The sequence below is a fragment of the Typopeltis vanoorti genome, chromosome 11 (assembly GCF_054136105.1).
Source record: "Typopeltis vanoorti isolate ZY-2024b chromosome 11, IOZ_Tvanoo_1.0, whole genome shotgun sequence".
Lineage (NCBI taxonomy): Eukaryota > Metazoa > Arthropoda > Arachnida > Uropygi > Thelyphonidae > Typopeltis > Typopeltis vanoorti.
Window position 1 is genome coordinate 72,086,160 of NC_143559.1, and position 27,326 is coordinate 72,113,485.

General features: G+C 36.5%; 1 protein-coding gene across 3 annotated transcripts in view; it reads right to left on the minus strand.

The window, feature by feature from the left end:
* Positions 1-27,326, minus strand: part of LOC150101723 (transmembrane protein 62-like) — a 280,792-nt gene that overhangs the window by 243,916 nt on the left and 9,550 nt on the right. For all 3 annotated transcript variants that reach the window (XM_090400377.1, XM_090400376.1, XM_090400378.1), the window contains exon 2: positions 20,933-21,044. In XM_090400377.1, coding sequence (XP_090256503.1) covers positions 20,933-21,044 — 112 coding nt within the window. The remainder of the gene's footprint in view (positions 1-20,932; positions 21,045-27,326) is intronic.

The window sequence follows — 27,326 nt, forward strand, 5'->3', positions numbered from 1 at the left end:
ATCTAACTCGGCTTTGATCTGTGCGGCCATCCACTTCTTAAAATAAATGTTTTTATTACTGCTCATTTTCTCCATTTTTATGAAAAAATACGGTTGCAGCACAAACAGTCATTTTAAATGTTTGCCACACGAGAACTGCGCGTCGCATGTGGCTAAAATTTTGCAAGGGGTCATGAAAAAGATGATACATGCTGACATCAGTACCAACAATACATGATGCCATCAGCCCATTTCAAGCCATCCAGAGTGGAATGAAGTTCCACATGCAAGGTGGCTGCTGTCTCACATTAAGATTATGAAATTCATCTACCTTCAAGATGGTTATGAATTTAGAGACAAAAATTTTAAAAGCAAAAGAAACCTGCACCAACTTTTCCCATGAGATGCTCAACATTGCACTAATTGATAGACAATTCCCAGTGGGAGACCATATTTTGCCTTTGTTCAGTGTTTTTAAAGTCTAAAAGAGCATCTTCTGTTTTACAAGATTGGTCTTCTCAAAAGTAAACATTTTAAAAAAATATTCAAAAAGCTTTGTGAAAAAATCAAATATTTTGGAATAAAAAAATAAATGCATAAATAAGATTAAGAAGTAGATTTAAGATGATTCAGCATATAAATAAGATGGCAAAATAAGATTTCCATGCATCAAATGCCTGTTCACTTTTGATGCAACATACACAATAATTCAAAAATAGGATTATGAAGACTAACACATCTTACTCACTTCATTCCTGCCAATGGGAAAATTTCCACATACAAGAATTAATACAATGAACAATTTCCACATCCGGATCCTAACAGTCAACAGGATCATTATATCAAAAATATCTCACAGATGACATTTAAAAATTAAATATTAAAATATACACCTCAGATAGAATGCTAGTCCTCATGAAAAACTTGTGCTCTTTCTTATATATTAAGTGCTAGTTTAAATGTATATCATCTCTTAAGGATAAACTGTTACTAATATTATATGCTTTATTAAATTTAGTACTCTCGAAATTAGTCATATCTTGAAAACAGTGGTAGATTTGCAGAGCTATAGATGGAATTATAAGTTACTTATAAATGAATGTTATAAGTACATAATATTTCTTTATATATTTAATGAACTAGTTAGCATAACATGGACAACTTAACTCCTTTAAAGAAACACATTCATATTTTGGCATGTTTCATTATCAAATTCATGAATTACTACTGCTATAAAAAGAATGACCATGAGAACATTTTGACTCATCCTGAATCAAAAGAAATCGATATTAAGTGTTTATTTACAAGACTAGAATGTAAAACTACTTATACACAAGCAAATAGATAAAGATATATATATATATATATATATATATATATATATATATCTTTAATTACTATGTATTAACTCTCACATCACCTCAAATGAATCCATAACATTTAGCACTTGATTTAACAGATAACAGAGTTAGGATAAAAACAAAAACTATTAGTCTAATTAGTTTTAAACATCGCTTAAAAATATGAAATGACAGATACAGCACTCATCAGTCTTAGAAAATTAAAAAAATGGTTAATCAGAAAATATAATTTAGAGAAAACTGTGTCCACAAGTATTTCAACTTGTTTTCAAATAAACAAGTTGAAATACTACTTGTTTATTTGAAAGGATGTACAAAAAAATTTTACATAATTTATAAAAATCTTAAATTGTTCCACAGCTCAGTTTTGCTACCAAGAAATTACAGGCCTCCAAGCCAAGGCCTAAAGTGAATTATAAACAGATGCATGTAAATAGCTAAAAGGGTATCCTTTAAAATGCACATTATAAATCATTATGAGGAAAACTAAATAATTAAGATCTTGACATTATATGAGGAGTTATCTTAGCATTCATAAGATGTGCATCATCCAAAACACAAGAAATAATGTTCATTTACATAAAGCTTTAATACAATAAATATATAGATGAATAATAAATATTTTTACTAAATCTGCTAGGAAAAATCAGAACATTAAATGAAAACTTCAGAAACATTTTCATGAATACTATCAGAATCTGGCTTTTGTCAACAATTCCTTTTAAACAGCAAAACTAAGATATTCCATCCTAGTTTTGCTGTTTCAAAGTTTATATATACACAAGAATATACAGGGTGTTCGGGATAAATTTGACAGTTTCGTAAGGAAAAAGAAAATCTTCTTTGTATCTATTAAATTTAATGAATTGACAAAAAACATTACAGGCAGAGTTAATTACAATACTATCAACAAGATTTACTCAAAAGAACCACCATTAGCATCGATCACAGCTTCAATTCTGCTTCGGAACCTCGAACAAGCTGATGCTACAGTCTCCCTGGGAAGGGCCGCAAAAACTGTTTTAATTTTATCCATTAACTGGGCTTTTGTATTACTGGAAGTGCGATTGGTGTCTTTTTCAACTGCGCCCCATACAAAATAATCCATGGGGTTAAGGTCTGGGGAGTTTGGAGGCCAAACATTTGGACTGGTGAAGGCGTAGAAATTTTCAGACAACCATTTTTGACTTTTCCCAGAGGTGTGGCAAGGGGCCGAATCCTGCTGCCATACATACGGCCTACCATTGGCTACCCTTGTTATCCAGGGCTTGACTACAGTTAGCAACTCCACGAACAAAGCCCGAATTCCAATGCCAGGGTTCTTCAACACCTGTTCCTGCAGATTTGCGAGGAATTCTGCTGTACGAACGCAATCAGATCGTCTGCTAGGGATCTTTCTTCTTGCTACATCCTCGTAGTCACCATTGCAAGTCTCTAGTTCATGCCCGATTGTTTTTACTGTATTCAGGGAGCATTGGGCAGCAGTCGTAATATCCTTATTTTGATGGCGGGCACGAATCATCATGATACAAGTTATTCTCTTCCATGATTCAGGTGGGTTCCAGCTATCCATCCTTTCTGACATCTTGTATATGAATGAAGAAGGGTCCAAACTTTTAAATGAAGAGAAGTGTGTGTTAATACATGTAACTTACGGAAAAATATAATTAATTATAAATATGTCAAATTTATCCCGAACACCCTGTATATATGATTTGGTTTTCAATTTTTTTTTAAATCCATCACCTATCCAGTAAAGGTTATAAATGTATAGTTATATCAGTACAATGGGTGGTACTGATTTAACTATAACATTTTTGTTAATTATCTTTTTTGTACTTTATTTTTTACATAATCCAGAAACTCTAGAGACCAAACATGGAATGCTTTCAAGTCAAAGCTCTCCAATAGGCAATGCTTATTGGATAGCTTGAAGATCTTACACACTTGGTGTGGAAATTAATGTTTAATGGGAAAAACACACATCTAAATATAATAACTATAATAAAAACAATAAATAATTTAGGCTAATTCAATTATAAACCAATATTTCACCTGGTCACAAAGCACAAGCACAAAGAAATAGTAAGAATGCAAGCAGGAACACAGGCTGATTTCAAAAGGCCAGTTATTTCAGTTGTAACTGGTACCCTCTATGGATGTGGTGGGAATATTCTTGAAGGTCTCAACAATGATGGTCTTCCAGATTTTTGGGAATGTGATGCAGCTGAATTTGTTTAGGTTTGGAGAATGTTGTAGTGCTGTGACCAACTTAGTGATCTTCAAACTAAAGATGTCCACAAACATTATGCCTACAGCAGGATTTGCACTTATGACTTCTGGTTAGAGAGTGGGTACATTAGCCACTCAGCCGACCAAGGCCAGCATACTGGATTATCTCTTATTAAAAGTTGTAGATTGAAACATACTATTTGATTTTTAAGACCATGGATTTAATAAACATTTATACAAATCATCTACTAGTTTCTAGTAGGTGATTTGTATAAATGTTTATTAAATCCATGGTCTTAAAAATCAAATAGTATGTATGTTTCAATTTTAATGAAAAGATCCAAATAACTTTCAGTATGAAAAGTTGTAGATATTTTCAATTCTGATTTCTTAAATCAGACTGTCTATAGTGGCACAAATTCAGCAAAACAAAATTTTGTCTTGAGTATGTAAAGTCAAATATATCAATGAGTTTTCAGTGGCACTTGTGACACAGTAAAAGATTAAAAAAAAGACAGTATTTGCACCTAACATTAGTACCTGTTTATCACCACCCATTCTAGTTTTACATAAAAATGACTCAAACATATTAGTGACATAAAAGCAGGAAGTAATAAAAAATAATAAAAGTATGCCAACTTCTGAAATTACAAGATGCATAGCTGAACTTTGTCTCTCTGAAAATGCAATGTTTTAAAAAGACAGTGAACAATTTGAAACATTTTTAATTTAATTTTTTTTTCTCACAACATATCATGATAAACTCAGGTGTACTATGCTTTTTTTCATTAAAACTTCTTGCAAAGTTTCTATATATATATATATATTTATTTATTTATTTGTAATATTTTTGTATAATACAAATTGAAAAGTTTTTTTGAAGACTAGTCCTCAGAAATTGGTCTATTGATATAGCTAAGACAAAACGCACATTTTTATAGTCCTAATTAGGCCAAACATTAGTTTGGCCTAATTAGGATGCCAATGGAATTGGTATTTAGGTGATCACAATGTGGAATAAAACCAAACTTCAGTGAAATCCAGATAGCCAACAGCAACCAAATCCTGTCTACACCTTTATTTTTATAGCCATGGATATATCCCACCAAGCAAACATCTGAAATGGAGGAAATTATCTAGAGGTGAATAAACACAGGAAGAAGCCAAAATATGGTGATGATATCTCGATGAGAAAAGAACAAATTTTGACTTCTGTAAATGATTTTCTCAAAGGTGAAATACCAGCACTTTGCTTATTAAAAGCTTGAAGTCACCAAAAACAATGATGGGACAGCTGAGTCCAAGTTTATTTCCCTCACCACTTCTTCCAGATTGCAATGCATTTTTCAGAGTTAAGACAAACATGGTTTAATTCAACATTTCTTCATCTTTTACCTCAATAATAAAACAAAAGTTAAATGATAACAGAAATAAGCTTTAATGAAAGTACAAATATTTTGTATTGAAATTAACAGTACACACCAATTTAAAAAAAAGGTTGCCACATGCAAGTAATTAATAAAAAATAAAAAAGCAAGTAATTAATATTCATAATAAATATCAACTATGTTTTATATTTACATAAGACAAAAATCTCCCAAAATTTTGGGAGTCACAATCACTCCAATTCAGGTTTTGACAACGTAAAAAGGCTTCACAACTTTCTTTGAAAAGGAGTTTATATTTATTATTATTATTTGGCACCTCCAAGGAGCCCAAAGAATCATCGAGGAAGGGAACTCACTCTACAACTCCATGTGTCTATCCCTCAATTCACCAACTACAGAGAACTGAATCATTTACACCAATGCCATATATTGACCACCACTAGTACTTTCACAATCACAAACATCCATGCCTATGGTAAGATTCCAACCCGCAGCCTTTTTGCTGGAGAGAGGATATGCTAACCACCTTAGCCAACTAGACTGGCAGGATACTGTTTAGTGTCAATACTACAATGTGCCAGATTAGACTTATGAGGTTTCACGTATTCAATGCAGTACTGATGTTAAATAATTTTTTTCCACAGAATGCCCCAAAGTATGTCAAATTACATTCACAAAGGATCTGGTAAACACCAACTAAAGATAGAGGCAACAGTTTGTCTTTTATAGATAGTGACAGATGAGAAATTTTGTTAAGAAAATGTAGAATTAAGGTGAAACTTCTTCAAAATTCTGCCAACAGGTTCAGAAACATAAGGATTTAGAACTCTACTGTCTGTCAAAGAATCCTTAGATGTTGGAACATAGGAGTCAATTATCTGTTGGATTTGATGAGGGTTATAACCATTCCATTAATGTTTTGATAGCGAAAAGTTCTTGTAAGCCTGAGGGATAGGAGAACACATCATGCATTCTATTAATTAATGGTTTGACAAAACCTATATTTTGGGAGGTGTGAAGAGCAAACTTCTGATGAATGTATCTGCCAGTAGGTTTCCAATAAACACTGCTTGACAAAATTACTAGCGGCTGTGTGAGTAAGAAGGATAATAAATTAGTAATATTTTCTATTTCCACAGTTAACTGAATGCATGGGTGAAGGCTATTGATCTGATGTAAAGAGGAGGAAAGTTCATTTTCAGAATGAGGTCAAACAGCAAAAACATCATTGACATAACAAAACCAAAGAGAGGGTTGCAGATGAATGGATGAGAACAAGGCATCTGCCAAAAGGTGGCATTTGCCTTCAGTCTGTTTATAGATTCTGTTTTCTAGCTGAAATATCCTGATTGTATAACAAATTCAAAAATCTTCACAGCAGGAGGGAGATCATCGTATAGTGTCAGATAACAGAATGTTGGTCAATAGAGAAAAAATGGCAAAACTGACTAACATATCTGGCTTTTTAATATATCAATATCCTATTTTTTTTCCAAGAAAATGTGTGAAATTCTTGATGAATGATTTATTTATTTATGCTTATAGCTACATGAAAACTGGTAAGTGAAAAGTACAATCACAATTTCCAGAAACAAATGATGAAAATCATTTTGATGATAACATATAAAAGTTCATTACATAAAAGGCACAACCAGCTTTCTAAGTCTTTCCTTTTTTTAAAAAAAAATATAAAGCAAAAGTAACGTGTCATAATTAAGCCAGGGACAATTATCGTACTGCTGCATCAAGTATGAGAAGGCTGTATGTTCTCACAACACTTCACAACATAAAAGTAGCTGTATCCGAGGTTTAAGTAGAGAGCAGTTGTGTCTTGTGTGAGAAAACTTGATCCATTAGAGGAGGCCCATTTCACACGGTATCATCATCGTCTTCTAACATGAGGAGTTCTGCTGATACTATGACGAGGACTATGAGAGTAACTACGAGAATAACATCTTCGTGGTGAGACGGGACCGTGATCTTCTGTTTCCTCCATAACCACCGCCACCATCATACCAACTACAGGTTAAGGTCCAGGCTGGAAAGCCAATTCAAGGCCTCATCCGTCACCTTGTGGATGTCCTGTAGGCCACCACCGTGAAATTGGCGCCTTGGGCATTCGTACACGATGAGTAATCATCTGAGCCATGGGAGAATAATCACAATAAGGGTGATCTGACAGCCCCTATTTATGTAGAAGATAGCCAAATCTGCCCTGACTAGTTCTGATCCTGTTTATGGATTACCAAATCTTCCTAGGAAGATCAAAACCAGGCTGCAGAGCACAGGGATCTTCTACGAGGAAGACGTTTGTTGGGAGATTGTTGGACCAATATTCTCTCCATATGTCAGATATTGATGGAAGTGCAGCTGAAGAGAGTTCGTCCATGGACCAGAGAGGCTTTCTAGATTTGAGGCGAAGACTAGGTGGGTTTATGAGAATCTGGTGTAGGGGTAGGAGTGGGTTGCTCATTGCTTTATTAAATTCCTTAATCAAGGCTTGTCTTCTCCGTATGTGTGGTGGAGCAATGTTAGATAGAACAGGCAGCCAGGAGAGAGGGATGCTTCTCACTGTCCCACTAATTGTGTGCATGGTAGAGGTCAGCTGGGTGTCTACAATGTTAGTGTGTACATTTCTTTCCCAGACAGGGGCACAATATTCTGCTGCATAGAATGCGAGGGCTAGTGCATATGACCTTAAGACTTCTGCACCACAACCCCAGGTTGTTCCAGCAAGCCTTGAAATTATGTTATTTCTGGTTTTAATTTTATTGGAGAGGTTGATGATGTGTCTTTTATAGGTTAGGCTTCTGTCCAGGCTCACTCCAAGGTATTTTGGGTGAGGCTCATGTTCTACCATTTTTCCACAGAAGGAAAGGTTGAGTTGTCGATTCGCCTCTGCATTGTACAGGTGAAATACTGAGGACACTGTTTTCGTTGGATTTGGCTTCAAGTACCACTGCTTGACGTACTCTTCCAGGGTGCAGTGTTCCAATGTTCAGGTCTGTATTCAAGGTTGATTCTAGGTTGGTAAAGGAGGTGGATGATGTAAGATCGCTAGGTCATCGGCATACATATACTTGCTTGATCTGGTATGAGGTAGATCATACACATAGATGTTGAAAAGTATAGGGGAAGATCATTGCGAAGGAATCTGGGCCTGCTCTTTTTTCCGCCAATATGGATCCGGATCTTTCTGTTGGAGAGAATAGATTCAAAAAATTGCAGAGTTTTTTTACACTTTATAATATTTCCTAGTTTTAGAAGGAGGCCCCTGATTCAGACAATGCCATAAGCAGATGTTAGGTCAATGAAAGTGGCTCCAGATTTAAGTTTCTTCTGGAAGTCTGCTTCAATTTGAGTTGTCAGGGTCAGGACCAGGTCACAGCAACTTCTTCCTGGCCTGAAGCTAGCTTGTTCAGCAGGGAGTGCTCTTTCGATGAATGGTGAAATTCTTTTAAAGAGAATTCTTTCAAACAGCTTAAAGGTGGTGCAAAGCAAGGAGATAGGTCGTAGGTTTTTCACTTCATTTGGATCTTTCCCTGGTTTGGGCACAGCAATTATTTTGGCTTCCCGCCACAGCTTTGGTAATTTACCAGACATGATTTCTGAGAAAAGGGCAGCCAGCCATGTTTGGCCATGTTGACCAAGATGTTTTAGGAATTCAGGGCGTATACCATCCACTCCTGCAGCTTTGCCATTCTTGGTAAGTTTTAAGGCTATTTGTACCTCTTCCCGAGATATTGGGTATACGAGTTCAGGAAGCTCGGGTTCCGTCTTCAAGATGTTTTTTTTTTAACTCAAACTCTAGTGCTCCCCCAACGTTATCAACTATTTCTGAAATTTCATTTCCTTTCTCAGTCAATAAAAATGAAAGAAACAGCAAATTCTATATGTGGTAGAATCAATATAATTCACAATAGGTTTTATTGGACGACCTTCTTTATGAATTTCTGGCAAACTATATAAACGAGGAGTCCTTCCAAAATGAGTGGGTAACTTATACAAAGTATTTTCATCTCAGCTAACAACTTCATCGAGGAGCTTATTTAATCTGCTTTTCTTAAAGATTAAACCTCAATAATGTTTATTTCCATCTCCATTCTGCCAAACTACATATTTTCCTAACTAATAGAAACTTAATTTTCACCTTCTCCATCACTAATCAATGTCACTCTTCCCAATTACACAGAATGATTTTATCTCAAAGGTGGCATTTGTGCAATATGTTTACCAATATATCAATGTCAGAGCACCAACTGAGTATCTTTTCTTTTTGATATTTATTGATTAAATAAGGTAAAGAATTTTTTTAACTCAAATTTATTTGTAGTCTCTAGTGCTCCCCAAATGTTATCAACTACGTGCGAGCAGAAATTAGGATAGGATAAATTCCACATGGAAAATGTTTGTTGACCAATTTTTTATTGAGTTTAAATCTTTACTAGTTTCTTGTACATTATAATACACTTCATCAGCAGTCTTCTTCTTCCTCTATGCATTTATCCCGCTTTCAATGCAGGGTCAGCGTGTTACATTTTGATCAACAGACTAAAATGAAAATACAACTGAATTAAACTGAGCAACAAGCAAATTAACAGAAAGAGTACATGGAATATTTGAAATAAGGCCTAAGAATGATGGGAACATGACATTCGTGTTATATTATGATGGGTAGCAATATATCAATGCTACCCATCCAAGAACATCCAAGATCTGCAAGTGTCAGGTTTCTGATTGAAACCTGCCACTTGCAGATGATGAAAGAAAGATTATCAGATCTGATGTAAATATAATGAAAATCACAATGGAAAAAAAAAAAAATGCATCAATGCAACAAGAAACAAGTTGCACCGATGAGTTTTTTTTTTTCAATAACTATTTGAAAGCTCCAATGAAGAAACTACTCAATGTAGGCCATTTTTGTATGCTGCCATAATACTTGATGTTTGTCTCCATTGAATGTGCTGCTAATCCTGATTTGTATTTTATTTTCTCCATATCCATGATTTGCTCTGATATTAAGGATGTGGACGTTGGACAAACAAACAAATATTCATGTCAAAGAACATCAAGGACATGGAAGGGAAGGAAAATATAAAGGCTTTTACAAACTTTACTTCAAATTTAGCCCTTATAAAAAAGCTAATCTCCCTAGATTCATAATTTTCTTCTAATCCTTTCATTAATGATTTTGGTAATGTCTTTCCATCCCAAATCCACACCTTTAATGCCTTTGTGGATTTTCGGCAATTGTTCTGAAGATTTGGGCTCCTAGAGTCAACTCCAGTTTTCTGCTTTTGTTATATTCTCCTCCCATACCACTGTTTATCCTGCATCATGGAAATCTGCCCATATTCAACTTATTCTTAAGAAGGCAAAATTATTTATCAAGTTAAAGTTCAATTGCTCTCACTCCACCTCTTTTTAGAATAACAGATAACAGTCAGTTCCTGTGTCCTAGAAACCTTTCACTAATAAACAATCGCCTGTATGAATTTTTGCCAATGGCAATCAAGAGGAGTTGATCTTTCATATAATACCAATCTTCATCATCAGGCATTTTCTGTTCCACTGCTGGATAAAGGAAACCCCAAAGTCTACCATTCAGTTCCATATTCAGGTTTTTTATGGCAATGAGTTCCAGCCATCTCTTTAATTTCATCCTCCCATTATCTCTTTGGTCTTCCTGTAGTTCGCTTTCCATCACGGATATCATTCTAATAACAACTTTGTACATTTTTCAGCATTACTTCTAGCAATATGACCTATTCATTGCAATTTGAATCTTTTAATGGCTGTGATAATGTCTCTCATTCTAGTCTAAGCTCTGACTTATGTATTCCACTTTCTATCTAGAATGGTAAAGCTGAATAATGATCCATCCATTTTCCTCTGCATAATTCTCCATTTGTTGGTCATTTTTTTAGCAGCAGATGTCCACATTGCACTTCCCATATGCTATGACCTGAAGTATACAATGCCGAATAATTTTCTTCTAATGCAGATTGGAATGGAATGCTTCCTTTGAGTGCTTCACATGTGTTCCATAGACTATCCAACCAAGTTGAATTCTACACATAATTTCTTCTTCAGAATCTCCCTCTACTGTGATCTTTTGTCCTAGGTAAACACGAGAGGTTACTATATCAATTTCCTGATGTTCCATTTGTACTGGCTTTTTGGTGGTGTATTTATTATACATTATTTTTGTTTGTTTATATTTAATCCTTTGATTTTACTTTTTTGAAGGCCTTCTTAAAAGAACAATGTCATCAACAAATAGTTGATTTAGTTCATCATCATCATCAAATTCCTGCCATGTACCCTCAAGGGATGTACAGGATATGACAGTACTACATGAAAAAATTACATCATTACTAACTTCCTATCTACAATTTTCCTCCAAATCAGTCTGTTACTTGTCAAGACTCCAACATTATCAGATCTTATATTTCTATCGTCTAAGGCACTTTGTACCGTATCAATCCACCTATATCTTGGTCTTCCTCTGGGTCGTTTTCCTGCCAACCTGGCAGAGAACACTTGTTTTGCTAATCTTTCCTCTCCCATTCTATTTAAGTGACCATACCACCTGAGATTAGCTCTGCTAACGCATTCCTGGATGCTGACAATGTCAAGTTCTTTCCTAATATCCTCATTTTTAATATGATATTGCCATTGATGCCATCTGTTCACGCCTCTAATCTTTCTCAGGACTCTCATATCTGCGGTCTCTAGTCTTTGGTCAAGTGTTTTACTTCTGACCCAGCTCTCAGATCCATAAGTTAAAACTGGTTTGAACACTGTCTTGTATACAGCTAATTTAGTGTTGCGGCTAATTTCTCTCTTATTCCATATGAATTTATTCAATTGACTTCCTACCATACCAGCTTTGCTGATTCTGTTGTCTATTTCTATATTTAATTTACAATCTTCAGTAAAAATCGTGCCCAAGTAGCTGAAATGTTTTACTTGTTCCACAGGTTCTCCATTCACAACACAGTTGACATTTTCAATGATTCTGCCTATTTTCATTGTCTCTGTCTTTTTATTGCTGACCTTCATACCATATCTATTACAACAGCTATTCAATTTAGTCAGAGAATCTTGCAGACTTGCAGCGGATTTATTTAGAAGTATAACATCATCCGCATAAAGCAAAGAGCTGACATTAACATCTCCAATTTTGATATCAGGTTTAATACCACTTTCCTTCATAATGTGATCCATATAGATAATGAATAACAGAGGGGATAATGTACATCCTTGTCTCACACCAGATTTAACATTAAACCATCTTCCTGTACTTCCTTCAATTCTAACTGTTGACTTACAACTCAAATAAAGACTAAGTATTGCTTGATATAATGCCCCATTGACATCATATAACTGCGGCATATTGAATAGCTTCTCTCTTGGCACCTGGTCATATGCCTTTTATATGCCTTTTCCAAATCAACAAAACTTAAATACAGATCTTTGTTATATTCCCATGCTTTCTCGGCTATTTGTCATAAAGTGAAGATCTGATCCTGACAGCCTCTATTTGGCCCGAATCCAGCTTGTTCTTCACCAAGCTTTTCTTCCACAATTTTTCTCAACCGTTTCTCAAATATACTTGCATAGATCTTGCCAGGAACACTCAGTAGGGAAATACCTCTGTAATTCTCACATTCAGTTTTATTTCCCTTTTTATATATGGGTACTACGAGAGCTCTACTCCAATCATCGGGAATTCGTCCCTCTGTCCAGGCTTTCTGAACTATGCAGTGCAGCCACTGTAAGACTTTTATACCACCATACTTCAGCATTTCTGGTCGAATATCATCTACTCCTGCTGCCTTTCCACATTTCAAGCCTTTGATGGCTTTTTCTACTTCAAGTATGGATATGTATTCCTGACTGCATGCCTGGTCAGTGTTTTTTACCACTGTGCTGTCATCACTGCTTGTTTCATTTAGCAGTTTTTCAAAGTAATTACTCTATACTTCAAGGATATCTTTTTCTCCTGTTTTCATGTCACCTTTATCATCTCTAACTCCTTTAACAGCACCCTTTCCTCCATTCCTAAGCTTCTTCAACAGCCTCCAGAATATTTTGCCACCTTCTTGATATTTATTTCCTATATTCTTGCCAAAGTCCTCCCATGACTTTTGTTTAGCTAGTTTTACACACTGTTTAGCTTTCTTACATTTGTCTCTGTATTCTGTAAGAGTAAAAGCTGACTTATTTGACAGAAACTTTTGATATGCTTTCTTCTTTTCCTTCACTGCCTCTTTAACTTCCTGTGTCCACCAGGGAGTTCTGATTTTTCTATCAATGCAGACAATCTCACCACATGCCTCTCTGGCTGAATCAATCAATATTTTCTTCAGAGTTTGCCACTGAATCTCCACGGTTTGATTCCTGTTCTCAAACTCTTTCATTCCCTTTTCAATAATCTTTCTGTATTTTAATCTACAGTTCACATCTGAGAGCTGCTCAACTTTTATTCGCTTTAAAACTTTCTTACATGTTATTTTTTTCAATATGAAATTCAATTTTATCCTGCTCAAGACTAAATAGTGATTGCTTCCAATTTCAAATCCTCTGTACACTCTGGTGTCCTGCACCAGGGAGAAAACATCACTATCAACAATAACATAGTCAATGAGACTTTTCTTATTCCTAGCCCTTCTCTCCATGTGAATTTGTGCACATTTTTATGTTGGAACATGGTGTTAGTAATAACTCCATATCCTGAGCAGAAATCCAACAGATATTTGCCATTATTATTAGCTTTGCTCTTTTCTCCAAATTTTCCCAAAATATTTTTGTATGTCTCGCAATCATTTCCTACTCTGCTATTTAGATCCCCAACAGGGACCAACTTTTCCTTTTTCATTGTGTCAGTTGCTTTTTCTAAAGCCTCAAAAAATTCCTCCCCTTCTACCTTAGTAGAACCTTCTGTGGGACCATAGGCACAAATAAGTCTCATTGTCCAGTTACCCATTCTCATATTTGCCCACATTACTCTACTTGAGACTGACTGCCATTCAAGAAGATTAGCCTCGTATTTTGTGTTGAATACTATGGCTACTCCTTTTCCATGATTGTCATTGCCTGAATATAAAATTTTGTATTTATTGCTCAGAAAAATCTCACCAGTTTTGGTCTTTTTTGTTTCAGTCACCCCTATTATGTCAATCTGGTACTTATCTAATTCCTCAGCTAGCTCCATTTCTTTACCATTCAGGCTTCTTACGTTGATAGCACCGATCTTTAACTCTGGTGATGTTGAGTTGGGGTTTGTTTTCAGATTTGTTCCAGTAGCTGACTTTTTGCTGTTCGCCCTGGTTCCCTGGCGAAAACAACAGGGCCTTGTTTAACCGGGTGACGCCCCAGTAGGCATGAAATTTTGTCATGTTGTACCATCATTTTTTTTTTATTTTGGTTTAACCAATAAGAATACAATTTGGTCGGCTAAATCCCAAATTGCCAGCCCATCCTCATTCGTTCAGTATCAAAGAAGATACCCAACAGGGTACACCACGAGAAGGTGAGGATTGGACATTAGGTCAGAAGCCCTGGTCGGTTCTCCGCATTCCTTTAAAGGCTATGTGGAGGTCTCCTCTCAGTAATACAGCTTTAATTTCTCAATTTTTCTAAGCCAGGATTTTAAAAATTTCTTCAGCTGCTGTAAATAATTTAGGTGAAATAACATCCTTGATTTTTAAGGGCTTTTAAAATAGCTAATGCTTAGATTGAATCAAATGTCTTTTCAAAATCAATAAATACCAGACAAATTAATACCAGAAAGGGTTTTGGTATTAATTTGTCTTATTACATATACAGCGTATGATAAATAGTGCTGTAATTTTTTCTAAATCCTGTTTGTTCTGGAAGTTGGCAAAAATCTGGTTCATTTTGCATTCTGTTGCTAATGATTTTTGCAAAAATTGTGTGTACTGTTGAAAGGAGACTGATATGACAGTAATTATTAATATTTTCTCTGTCTCCCTTTTTTTGAAAACTATAATAAGGATAGCATTATTGCAACTTTTTGGTATTCTCTTCTTCTCAGGCATGATGTATAAATTTTACTGAACACAGTCATGACCAGTTCACCACCTGATTTCAAAACTTCTATTGGTAACTCTACTTCAGCTGGTGTGTCTTTCCAAAACTCATGCTACCAATTGCATACTGAACGTGTATTAGGAAGGGCACTCCACTCTATGTAATCCAATGTCTACACTACTTAATCTCTATCTATGTATAACACGTGTGTGTGTGTGTGTGTGTGTGTGTGTGCGCGCACGCGTGCCCCACCCTTTTAACCACTTGCAAATGTATGGAAGTAGCATGCAGATTTTAAAACCTCTATACGTAGTTTTACAGAGCAGTAACGAGTCCACTGGTGTGGGGAGACCAATGCAATTGGTATTTCTAACCAATTGGTAACTGCATCACAAAACAGCTGGTGATTATTTACTGTTGATAATTACAAATATGAGTCACTGTATTTGCAATTAATACTCTTTGTAATTCATTGTGATCCTCAAAAAATGGAAAAATCATGGCAAGAGGATAACTTAATACCTTATTTATTTATATATATATATATACACACACACACACACACACATACATACTCTATACTATAAAATAAGCTAAAATTGGAAACGGATGTGACGTTGGCTTGAAACAGATGTAGGCTGTAACGTTTTTGTCAAGTTATTGAAACATTTTGAAACTCAGGGGGGCTACCCTGAGTGTCGAGTCTTCAAAATTCGAGTCATCAGAATTCAAGGAGAACCAGCCTACCAGTCCGGAACACAGGGGATTGGGAGTCGTAGGCATCAGAGTCCCCTAGTATATATGTGTGTGTATAGATCCCATAAACGAGCAGTCAAGATACCTATAAGCACATCATGTCATGTGTGGAATACAGATGAAGACTAAGATAGAAATTTATAGATGTCTTTTTGTTCTTTTTTAAAAGAGCTGCAAGTTGTAACTGTTTGGAAATAATTCATGATCAAGGTTCTTCAGAGGACAGAGGGAGATGGAATAAAAGAGGAGAAGCAGGTTCAGTGCATTTGCAGTACACAGTAAAGGGATGTTGGGCAGTAGCTGCTCTTGTATTAACAGATGCAACTGAAAGTGAAGGAATGACATTTGCCAATTCACTGGAGCAGTGACCATGGAAGTACCTGTAGAATAGAGAGTACTGAAACATTGCATCTGTCAGATAGAGGTTGAAGTGAATCTGTAAGTGAGCAATCATCTTTGAGCCTAACTGAACACCTCTGGATTATGTTAAGAATTTTAAGGGAAGTTTTAGGTGCACCACCACCACCCCAAACATGTGAGCAGCATTCTAGGCATGGGCAGATTTGTAAAGTTAGGAGTTGGTTGGGTGTAAAATAGTCTTTTGAGCAAAACAGAATACCTAGTTTCATGGATGCTGGGGAGGCTATTGATGTGATGTGATGTGTTTATGCAGGGACTGGAGGTAAATGTTAGTCCAAGCAGAAATATCTGCTTTTGTCTGATGATTTGTGTGTTACTGAAGATAAGGGTAGGGGTAAGCTGAGATCTCTTGTGCAAGAGAAAAGGCAAGACTGTTTTGGTGGCAATGAACATGACAAGGTTGTTCTTGCCCCATTGAAGTATATGACGGGTATGAAGATCAATGTTTAAGGCACTGGTTGTAGATGATCTTGTGGCCAGGGATATCGGTACAGCATGGTTTGCCAAATGAGTAGGATGAGTGGAGAGTACTATTGTCAACAAATCTGTGGATAGGATTAGTGGTGATCGCAAGTAGGTCATTTATGAACAAGAGAAAAAGAGTAGTTCATAGGACAGAGCTCTGAGGCACTCCAGTATCGATGGTGAAGCTCAAAGAGAGAACAATCAGAAAGCTGGATACCTTACAGGGAGACCAAAGGATGGTAATTTGTTAAGCAGGCTATGATGCCACACATGGTCAAAGGCTTTGGATATGTGAAGAGCGACAGCACAAGTTTCTCTGAAACTTTCCATGGTCCAGTGGTGGATAATGTAATTACCCACCACTGGGTAATTCTGCCATTATGAATGGCAGAATTCATAATAGTGGTTGCTGATTAATTGGTGGGACTCTAAGTAGTGGAGAAGTTATCTATTGATGACTTTCTCCATAATTCTGAAGAGGATGGGGGTGATGGCAATTGGTCAATAGAGTGACGATTGACTTTATCACTCCTTTTTATGATTAGAATGGATGTCATATTGCTTCCATATATTGGGATAAGTACTAAATATGTATAGTAGATGATAGAGACGATGCAGGACGTGTGTTAATTCTGATGCACAATGTTTGAGAACAAAAGGAGAAATGCCATCATTACCAGAAGCCGTTTTAGTATCCAAGTGTTTTAGTAGTTACCCGATTTCTTTTTGTTAATTAACAAAATGAGACATATGGTGCTTGGATTCCAGTATGTAGTAGGCGATTTCCTTTGGTCATTGTTACTTCAAGAATGGGCGAAATAACAGTGGTGCCCAGGATGTGAGAGGTGGAAGTTCAGTTGTCCAATGCCCTTAGCAAGGGATCAGAAGGCATGGCTTCCATTTGGACAGAAGGAATATTAGTACGCCTATCATATTACAAAAAAAAGGCAAACATGTCTTGTATTGGCCAAAATTAGGAATGTAAATAATGAAAGCAATATGAGAATGTTAACACACCTGTCAACACTAAACAAAAACGTTACCCAAAGATTCTTTGGTGAACAAAGAATTAGCAAAACTCCTTTCGACAAAGCATTCTGTTCTTATTCCATACTGGAAGAATCTCTGAAAAGATAATTTTACAGGTTTTCCTGAATAAAACTAATGAAGTGAAATGAACTGCACAATTAATCAGAGACATCAGACATACAGGCTCTGAAAAAAGCAATAGTAAAGGGGTTACAAACAGAATGCAAATGAAATAAGGAACAACAGTTTGCAATGATTGGCAAGACTAAGAATGAAGAAGTATAAATCTTAGCTTAAAATCATCAACCTCAGATGTCATATCATCAGTCAAATTACCTAATACTTTATTCAAAAAAAAAAAAAAAAAAGGGTTATATGTGGGTTATTTTTCCACTGATTAAACACCAGAGATATCTCAGCTTTTGAGAAATTAGTCAGCTGTGCTGCTTCAAGTCATGCCATCGGGGATATATGGAATATCATGGAAAATTTACTTCAGAAGACAAGACCAAAGTAAAAAATCACCTCATTCTTCAATAAAACTGAATTCAAATAAACCAATAATGCTGTGTACTCAAGAACACACAAATTCTTAAACCAGGACATTGCCTTTCACAGACCTGTATTTCTAATTCTCGTGGAAAGGCTTAGACATTGGTTATGCATTTTCACTATATAATTTAAGGAAATTACAACGTACTAGGATATACATTAAAATAAATTTAAATATATTTCAATATTTCGGCAACGTCACATTGCCATTTTCAAGAACTTAAGAACAAGACACGTGCACGCAGGTACAATAAAACAGTAAATGAGAAAGAAGTCTGAAGCTATTATTTCTTCTAAAGTCCTGATGGTGCCTTCTAGTGGGCAGTGTTGGTATTCTTGGGCGACTGGGCTGAAGGTCTTCTGATGTAGGTTTCCCAAATTTGAGGAAGTCTCATGCAGCCAAATTTGTTGAGGTTTGGATCATTTCTTAGGGCTGAAATAGATTCCATGAAAAGCCTTTCATATCTGTATTTGCTACGGTGTATTATCCTGGCTTTCTTCCACCGTATTCTATGACAGGTATCCGGTGCATGGTCAGCAAGACCAGAGTAGCTGTATTGGTGAAACCGGATGTAGTCCTCGTGTTCTGAAATTCTGATATTTGCTGCCCTGCCTGTTTGGCCAAAGTAGGACAGCTTACAGCTGCAAGGGACCTGCTATACACCAGGTAGGTCTAGGGGGGGGGGGGGGGGGAATTGGTCTTTAGTAGAGCGGATCAGGGACGCCAATTTTTTATATGGTTTGTAACAAGAAGTCAAGTTATGTTTTTTTAGGATTTTTGTGATTTTTTTCCGAGGTGCCTCGGATATAGGGTATGGTGATGGATTTAGAGTAATCCTTGTTGTGAGGGGGGGGGGGTTGTGGTTTACTGGTTTCAATATTTTTTGGATTTTTTTTGGGGCGGGTAGCCATTGGCCGAGAAAGTGTCGAGAATGTGGTTTAGTTCTGTGGTTAGGGCATTGTCATTCGAGCAGATAAGTTTAGCACTGTTGTGTAGTGTCTTAATGACTCCATATTGTTGAGAGGGGGATTGTTGGTGAATGTATCTGCCTGTATGGGTGGGTTTTCTATATACTGAGAAAACCAAGGTTCCATCAGGCTGGCAGGTGACCAGTGTGTGTCTAAGAAAGGAATACAGTTGTTTTTTTCCTCCGATGGCTCCAATGCACTCCTCTCCTTCCTAACACACTTAAACAACCAACACCCCAGAATCAAATTCACCCTGGAAGAGGAAAAAAACAACTGCATTCCTTTCTTAGACACACTAGTCACCTGCAGCCTGATGGAACCTTGGTTTTCTCAGTATATAGAAAACCCACCCATACAGGCAGATACATTCACCAACAATCCCCCTCTCAACAATATGGAGTCATTAAGACACTACACAACAGGGCTAAACTTATCTGCTCGAATGACAATGCCCTAACCACAGAACTAAACCACATTCTCGACACTTTCTCGGCCAATGGCTACCCGCCCCAAAAAAAATCCAAAAAATATTGAAACCAGTAAACCACAACCCCCCCCCCCCTCACAACAAGGATTACTCTAAATCCATCACCATACCCTATATCCGAGGCACCTCGGAAAAAAATCACAAAAAATCCTAAAAAAACATAACTTGACTTCTTGTTACAAACCATATAAAAAATTGGCGTCCCTGATCCGCTCTACTAAAGACCAATTCCCCCCCCCCCCCTAGACCTACCTGGTGTATAGCAGGTCCCTTGCAGCTGTAAGCTGTCCTACTTTGGCCAAACAGGCAGGGCAGCAAATATCAGAATTTCAGAACACGAGGACTACATCCGGTTTCACCAATACAGCTACTCTGGTCTTGCTGACCATGCACCGGATACCTGTCATAGAATACGGTGGAAGAAAGCCAGGATAATACACCGTAGCAAATACAGATATGAAAGGCTTTTCATGGAATCTATTTCAGCCCTAAGAAATGATCCAAACCTCAACAAATTTGGCTGCATGAGACTTCCTCAAATTTGGGAAACCTACATCAGAAGACCTTCAGCCCAGTCGCCCAAGAATACCAACACTGCCCACTAGAAGGCACCATCAGGACTTTAGAAGAAATAATAGCTTCAGACTTCTTTCTCATTTACTGTTTTATTGTACCTGCGTGCACGTGTCTTGTTCTTAAGTTCTTGAAAATGGCAATGTGACGTTGCCGAAATATTGAAATATATTTAAATTTATTTTAATGTATATCCTAGTACGTTGTAATTTCCATAAATTATATAGTGAAAAAAAAACACTATTTCTATAAGAGAAAAGGAGAGGGTGACAAAAGATGAAAATCTTATTTATCCTATAATTTTATGTGTGCATTATGTGTTTTTCAGGAGACCTTTCAAATAGTGAGGTCATACTGTATAACTAAAAATTTCTGAGATTTATTAACAATACAATTGTTAATTGTACCAGGTGTCACTAAATACAGCAGACATACAAGCTTAGTTCACTTTCATTTATCTTACATCCAACTTTATTATTCTTATCATTTTCTGGCTTAGCTCTTGCTTTCATTTATCTTACATCCAACTTTATTATTCTTATCATTTTCTGGCTTAGCTCTTGCACAAAGGTTGGGAGAGGGAATCAGAAATTCTATATCCTATGTATTAACTAAGAAAGTTCCAAATTCAATTAAAGTAGAAAAAAGTTTCTGAATACCTGTGGCAAGAACAACAGAGGGTTTTACTGTAGAAACTGTTTCTGAACAAAAATGTTTGAAATCAGGGCCACGACTGGGATCTTGAAATAAACTAAGATGCAAATCTGATACCTGTAACAGATAAGATACTGTGTTAAAAAATATTAACATTTCAGTACTGTTCTACACATACTGGCCACTGAATTAGAAACTTTGCAAATATCAGTGCCTTCTGTATAGGCATGCAAAATGCCAATATCAATTCCTCTTCAATTCCCTGCAGATAATTCAGCGAGATATGAGTCAGGAACAGCTTTCATTAAATGCTTCAATTTAATGAAGCATTTAATGCTTCTTTAAATTGAGAAGCATTAAATCTCGTTCCTGATGGACTTTCTCAGGACCACAGCGATGCCTCTTAGACAAGCAATGTGGATTATTTTTCAACTGATTAAGCACCCAGGATATCTCACTTTTTGAGAAACCAGTCAGCTCTGCTGATTTCAAAGTTGTCTCTCCAGCCAGATGAGTTTCCATAGTAAGCCTTTCATCAAACTCCAAAAGATACTCGTTTTTTTCCCATTGTGATCAATACTATTGACAATTACTGACCAACAGCATTGATAGTTGCCTAAAACATGTGGTGATGCTCATGACCAAGTATTTTGCATATATACTACATAAGTGATGTCTACATCTCTATAAAGGTTTTTTTTTAATTCAGTGGCAAATATGTGTACATTCAGTACCAAACTACTATTCATATATTCCAGGATATACAATGGCAACACAAATAAGCAAACAAGATGAATGACACAATGATTCAAAAAATTAAATAATTTCAAATTGTATATGAAAGATTTATGACTTATAATATTACATATTCCAAAAGTAATGCAATATATTGAAGAAACTAGCATAAGCAACATTGCTCTATCACTGAAATTAGCATCTATTATATAGTTTATTTGCTAGGTTATAAAATATAATACAGTAATACTCTGCCTTATGATGCTTCACTTTATGATGAACCACTCATATACAATGCTTTTTAATTATGATCAATGCTCATTTATATAACACTGCATTAACTCAAATGATAGTTTTAGTAACACTATCATGAATCAATGTGCAGTTTTTGTGAACTGTTTGTTTACAATGCTATTGCTTAGTACATCTGTGTATTGGTGTTTCACTATGAATTATGAACTGTTTAATTTTACTGTTAATAATGGTAGATAAAATTCAAAATTAGGGTGCTGTTGCTTCCAGTGAATACAAGAATATGCATATTACATTAAATAATGTTTATAATTATTAAATTTAGTTGTTACAAACAAAGATAGTTCTTAGTGATAACTGCTAACTAATTAATGCTAGTTATCTGTAAATGTGAAAATCTTTTTGCCAAAATTGAAAAACTTCTGTAGATTGATGACCAAACTAGTTGGCATGTTCTGTTAATCCAAGTACTTCAGAATAACTTTTTCATTTGCAAAAATTATTGTAATTTTTTTTGGTTTGCGCATCTGATGTAAATACTTTATATACATCATTTATGCAGATATGACCGCTTAAAAATGTTATTAAAACATTACATGCATCTACAAGTTAAAAAGAAAAAAAAATTTGTTTAAGGCAGTAGTAATTCACTATACAACAAAATTTGCTATATGATAGTGGCTGAAACTTAACCTATTGTATGACTGGAGTATGTCTGTATACTTCATTTTCATGACTAGTCTACTTGTATACAGAAGTGGTAGACTTCACATCAATTTTCACAGTATCACATAATACAAAAACATAATCGCAAGGATCACTAACCAGAACTGATTTCAACCTATATTGAGGTCTCATCAATGGGAGAGCAAGACCCAGATACAATATCAATGTTAACGAGTATTTAGGCTTAGATGCTGGTTTACACTCATAATATAATTTAATGAAAAGAAAAATAAAGATGGAGGAAAACTCAAGAGGAAATGTGTGAAACCTTACTTCATTGTCCTAACAGATCTGATGGTCTATGTTTATTCCCTTTATAGGAGATAGAAAAAGATTAGTAGATTTAAAAAGTACTTCTTCTGCAGCCTATCCCATTTAAATAGGGTCACTGTTTGTAGTGAGTCTCCTCCACATCCTCCTATCTTGGGTTGTAACCACATCCAAGTTCTTCATCCTCAAGCCCTCCTCCACCATCTCCCCTCATCTCTTCTTTGGCTGCCTGCACTTCCTCTCCCCTGCCCATCCATCTGCATGACCTTTCTTCCCACATACTCATCCTCATCACATGACCAAACCATCTCAACCTTGCCTTCTGTATCTGTTTGCCAAAGTTCATAACTTTCACCGTTTCCCTTTACATATTCATTTCTCAGATGATCCTTTCTGGTCACACTGCACATCAACCTAAGCATTCTCATCTCTGCTACCTCCGCATCCTGCTGATGTTATTTTTCCACAGGGCCACAGTTTCCATAGCATACATCATAGCTGGTCTCACTACTGTCTTGTAGATTTTGTCTTTTAGATTGATCAGTACCCTCTTATCACATAGCACTCCAGCAATCTCTCCCTGTCAAGTTCCTCCATCCTGCATCCCACTTCCTTCTCGAGCTCTCCATCCTCTTTCACTGTTGAACCTAAGTATCTAAAGTCACTGACCTTCTAGCTCCAGATCTGTCTCCGGGTTAAATCACTTTGCAACACATTTACTTCTGCTCAGTCTCATACCTCTCTCTCTCTCTTCCAGTACTTTCCAGTTTAGCTGCCACTTCTTCTCTTGATTATGCACACAGCACGATGTCATCCGCATACAACAAGTCCAAGTTGCATCTTCTCTCACCTCCTATGTCACCACCTCTATCACAATATTAAACAGGAACAGACTTAATGCTGACCCCTGATGCAAGCCAACTGAAACTTGAAAATTTCTGTCTCTCCCAGGCAGGTCCGAACTCGTCTTCACATTTCTGTACATCTCCTGCACCAGCCTGACATATTTCTCTGGTATCTTTTCCCTCAGACACCTCCAGACGTCTTGCATTGGCACTCTATCATATGCTTTCTCCAGATCAATAAATACCAGATGTAGCTCACGTTGCTTCTCTCTAAACTTTTCCATCATCTGCTGTAACCCAAAGATAGCATCTGTCATTGATCGACCAAGCATGAAGCCAAATTGCTCCTTTACAATCTCCACATCCTTCCTCAGTCTTCCATCAAAAACTCTTTCTAGGATTTTTATTGTGTGTGGGACATCAAATTTATTCCTCTATAAGAGGAATGCACAAGACTGTAAGAATTAAATTACAGTCTTATGCATCTCCCTTTACTCTTGTAGATGAGGGACAAAAGTACTTTCCCTCTATTCCTAGGGTATATTTTCCTGTTGACAAACTTTTATTAACGGGTCCCACAGCAGGTCAATTCCCTCTTCCTCCAGTGCCTTCATGCCTCCAATGGGATCCTGTCAGGGGCATACCAATTTTCCATTCTTCAACTGCTTTATGGCCTCCTTCACTTCCACTCTACTAATGTTCTGCACTAACCCCTCATAAGGCTGCCCATCTTCTCTGAATCCTTGCGCTTTCTTCATTCAAAAGCCCTTCAAAGTATATTCTCCATCTGTTTCTTATATCCACATCGCTCTTTAATACTCACCTTTCAGTCTTTGATCTGACTCGCATGTAAGATGTCCATGGATGCCTTTCTACATGCTTCCTTCTAAGTATTGCAGCAATACTCTGGGTTACCTTCACCACCTTTGCAATATACTCCATGAATTTCAGTTTTCTAACAATCATCATCCCCAGATCTCGTCTCCCCTTCTTCCTCCAGTACAGCTCCTCAAATCGTCCAATCGATGTATCCCAAACTTCAAGACTTTTCATTTTGCTGCATTAAACTGACCCCCCCCATTAATTTACCCACCTGTATAGTTTATTCAAATCCTCTTCCAGGACTGCCACATCTGCACTATTACTGATAACCCTTCTAAGCTTCACATCATATACAACCAACTGAATATCCCCTTGCAATCCAATGACAATGTCATTAATATAAAGGTTGAACAATATACAGGACCCAGTAATCCCACTTGTAACCTTCTGTTTCCTTGATATTGCCCCACCATACACAACTCTGATACCTATCAGACAGCCAATCCTAAATCCAGTTGACTAACCCTTCATTTAAACCCATGCACTGCAACTTAAATATCAGCTTATCATGTGACAATCTGTCAAATGTCTTTGCAAAATCCAAAAAAAAAAAAAAAAAGGCAGTATATGCCTTTCCCTCATCAAATGCTCTTGTAACTTTATTATAAAAGTTAATCTTATTACTAAAGCAAGAGCACCCCTTAACAACAAATCCATGTTGATTCTCACAGATAACATTACCCTTGTCTGCTCAATGCTGTATATAGTCCCTCACTAATTTCTTTTCTCTAAGACCTTAACAACTACCGATGACACACAAACTGGCCTATAATTAGACACTTCCAGTCTGCTACCGCTCTTATGCGACAGCACTATCTTACCTTCTTTCCATTCCTTCGGTTTTTGATTTTTCCAACTCATGGTATTCTATTACTGAAACAATTTAATGGAATAACTATTGCATAAAAAAAGATAATTAAACAGCAGGTTTAATTGCTTCAATACTTGATCTGTCGCAGAGACATCTTCAGGAATATAATGTTGCAAATTGTAATCACACACACAAACACACAAGAAACAATAAGTGGAACAAACGAAATTAGACTATATGAAGACTAAATTTGTATGAGGAGCACCCTCTATAGGTGTTGTTGGCTAGCTTTAGATGTTCAGCAGGAGGCCTAATAATTAAAGTTTCCCATATCTTGGGAAATTTATTACAACCATATTTATTAAAAGTAGGCGAGTTTTTTAAAATCTGCTTGTTGTTAATGTGCCATTTAGGTCATTTTCGAATATCGTGTGAACAAAGGCTCTTCATCCCACTCGGCCTCTTGTCCTTTCTTTAAGCAATTGTAAGTTCTAGTTGGTAAGTTCTTTTATATTATCCATCCAACTCTTTTGTGGGCTTCCCCCAACATAACTGCCTTTTCCAATGAATCATCAGTTTGCATAATATCTCCAAAGTACATCAAATGAAGTTGATGTACTTTGGAGTCGTCATCACCTCTTTAGCAATCTGCAATCATCACCTCCAAGGAGCAATCTGCTTTATATTCTCTAAAACTTTCTTATTGGTCTTTCTTGCAGTCCATGGGATTCTCCAGTCTTCTCTACACCCATAATTCAAATAAAGCCATCTGTGGTGTTGCTAAGGCATTGTTTTAATATTGATTTAATGATATTTTGATAACAATGGACAACACATAATTTGCCTCTGAAATTAAAATAGCAATTCTTTACTAATTTTGATGTGTTGAACATGAAAATGGCTCTTAGGAAAGACTCAGTCAGCATTGCATAGATAGGTATTATTTGACAATGCTATAAATTAAAAGATATCAAGAAATTATATACTTGGTTTAATCCTTTATCCAAGTGTAAGCAAACAAAGTTTGCACCTGAAGTATTTTCAGGACTGGTGCAACTTGAATACTAAGGCAAGTGATATGAAGTTATCAACTCCTATATATGTTGCCCAAGTCCTGAAAATAGTTCAGGCACAAAATTTGTTTGCTTACACTTGGATAAAGGATTAAACCAAATATATAATTTCTTGGTATCTTTAATTTATTATATAACCAAGTGAAAAAACTTCCATTTGACAATGCTGTATTTCAATCTCCTGACTGCAACATATTGCATCAGCCAATCATGTACAACACCCCTAGGAGCAATTGTATCATTGACTGATGCAATGCAGTTGAGTCATGACATTGCTATTGTAAGATGATGCAATCATTAGTGTAAGGTGGTCTTGTAGGTGAGCAAGTGTTTGTGCGACTTCTGGGCTACTCTCCCATTTAAGGGTGTCATTTACGCCAAAGAATTGATGTTTCAAGCCAGAAAAAGGCCATCACTTGGTTATGAAAAGGGCATATCAGCTTGATTTTGGATGCAAGATTGGGAACCAGGACAAGGCTTGGGCCCCACACGTGCTGCAGTAAGTGTGCTAAAAATCTTCCGAAGTGGCTGAAAGGCAGTAAAGTGTCGATGCTGTTCTGTTCCTATGGTTTGGAGGGAGCCAAGCAATCACACAAATGACTGCTACTTCTGCATGGTACCACCTGTTTTGAGAGGCATCACTAGGAAAAAGAAACGGATAATAGTGTACCCGAATATATCATCTGCTCTCTGATCAGTTCTGCATGGTAAAGGGACTTCCCATTCCCAAACCTCTGAAAGAAACCTACAACAACCTAAAACAACTGTTGGACTGTCTTCAATGTGGCAAGTGCAGCTGGCATCT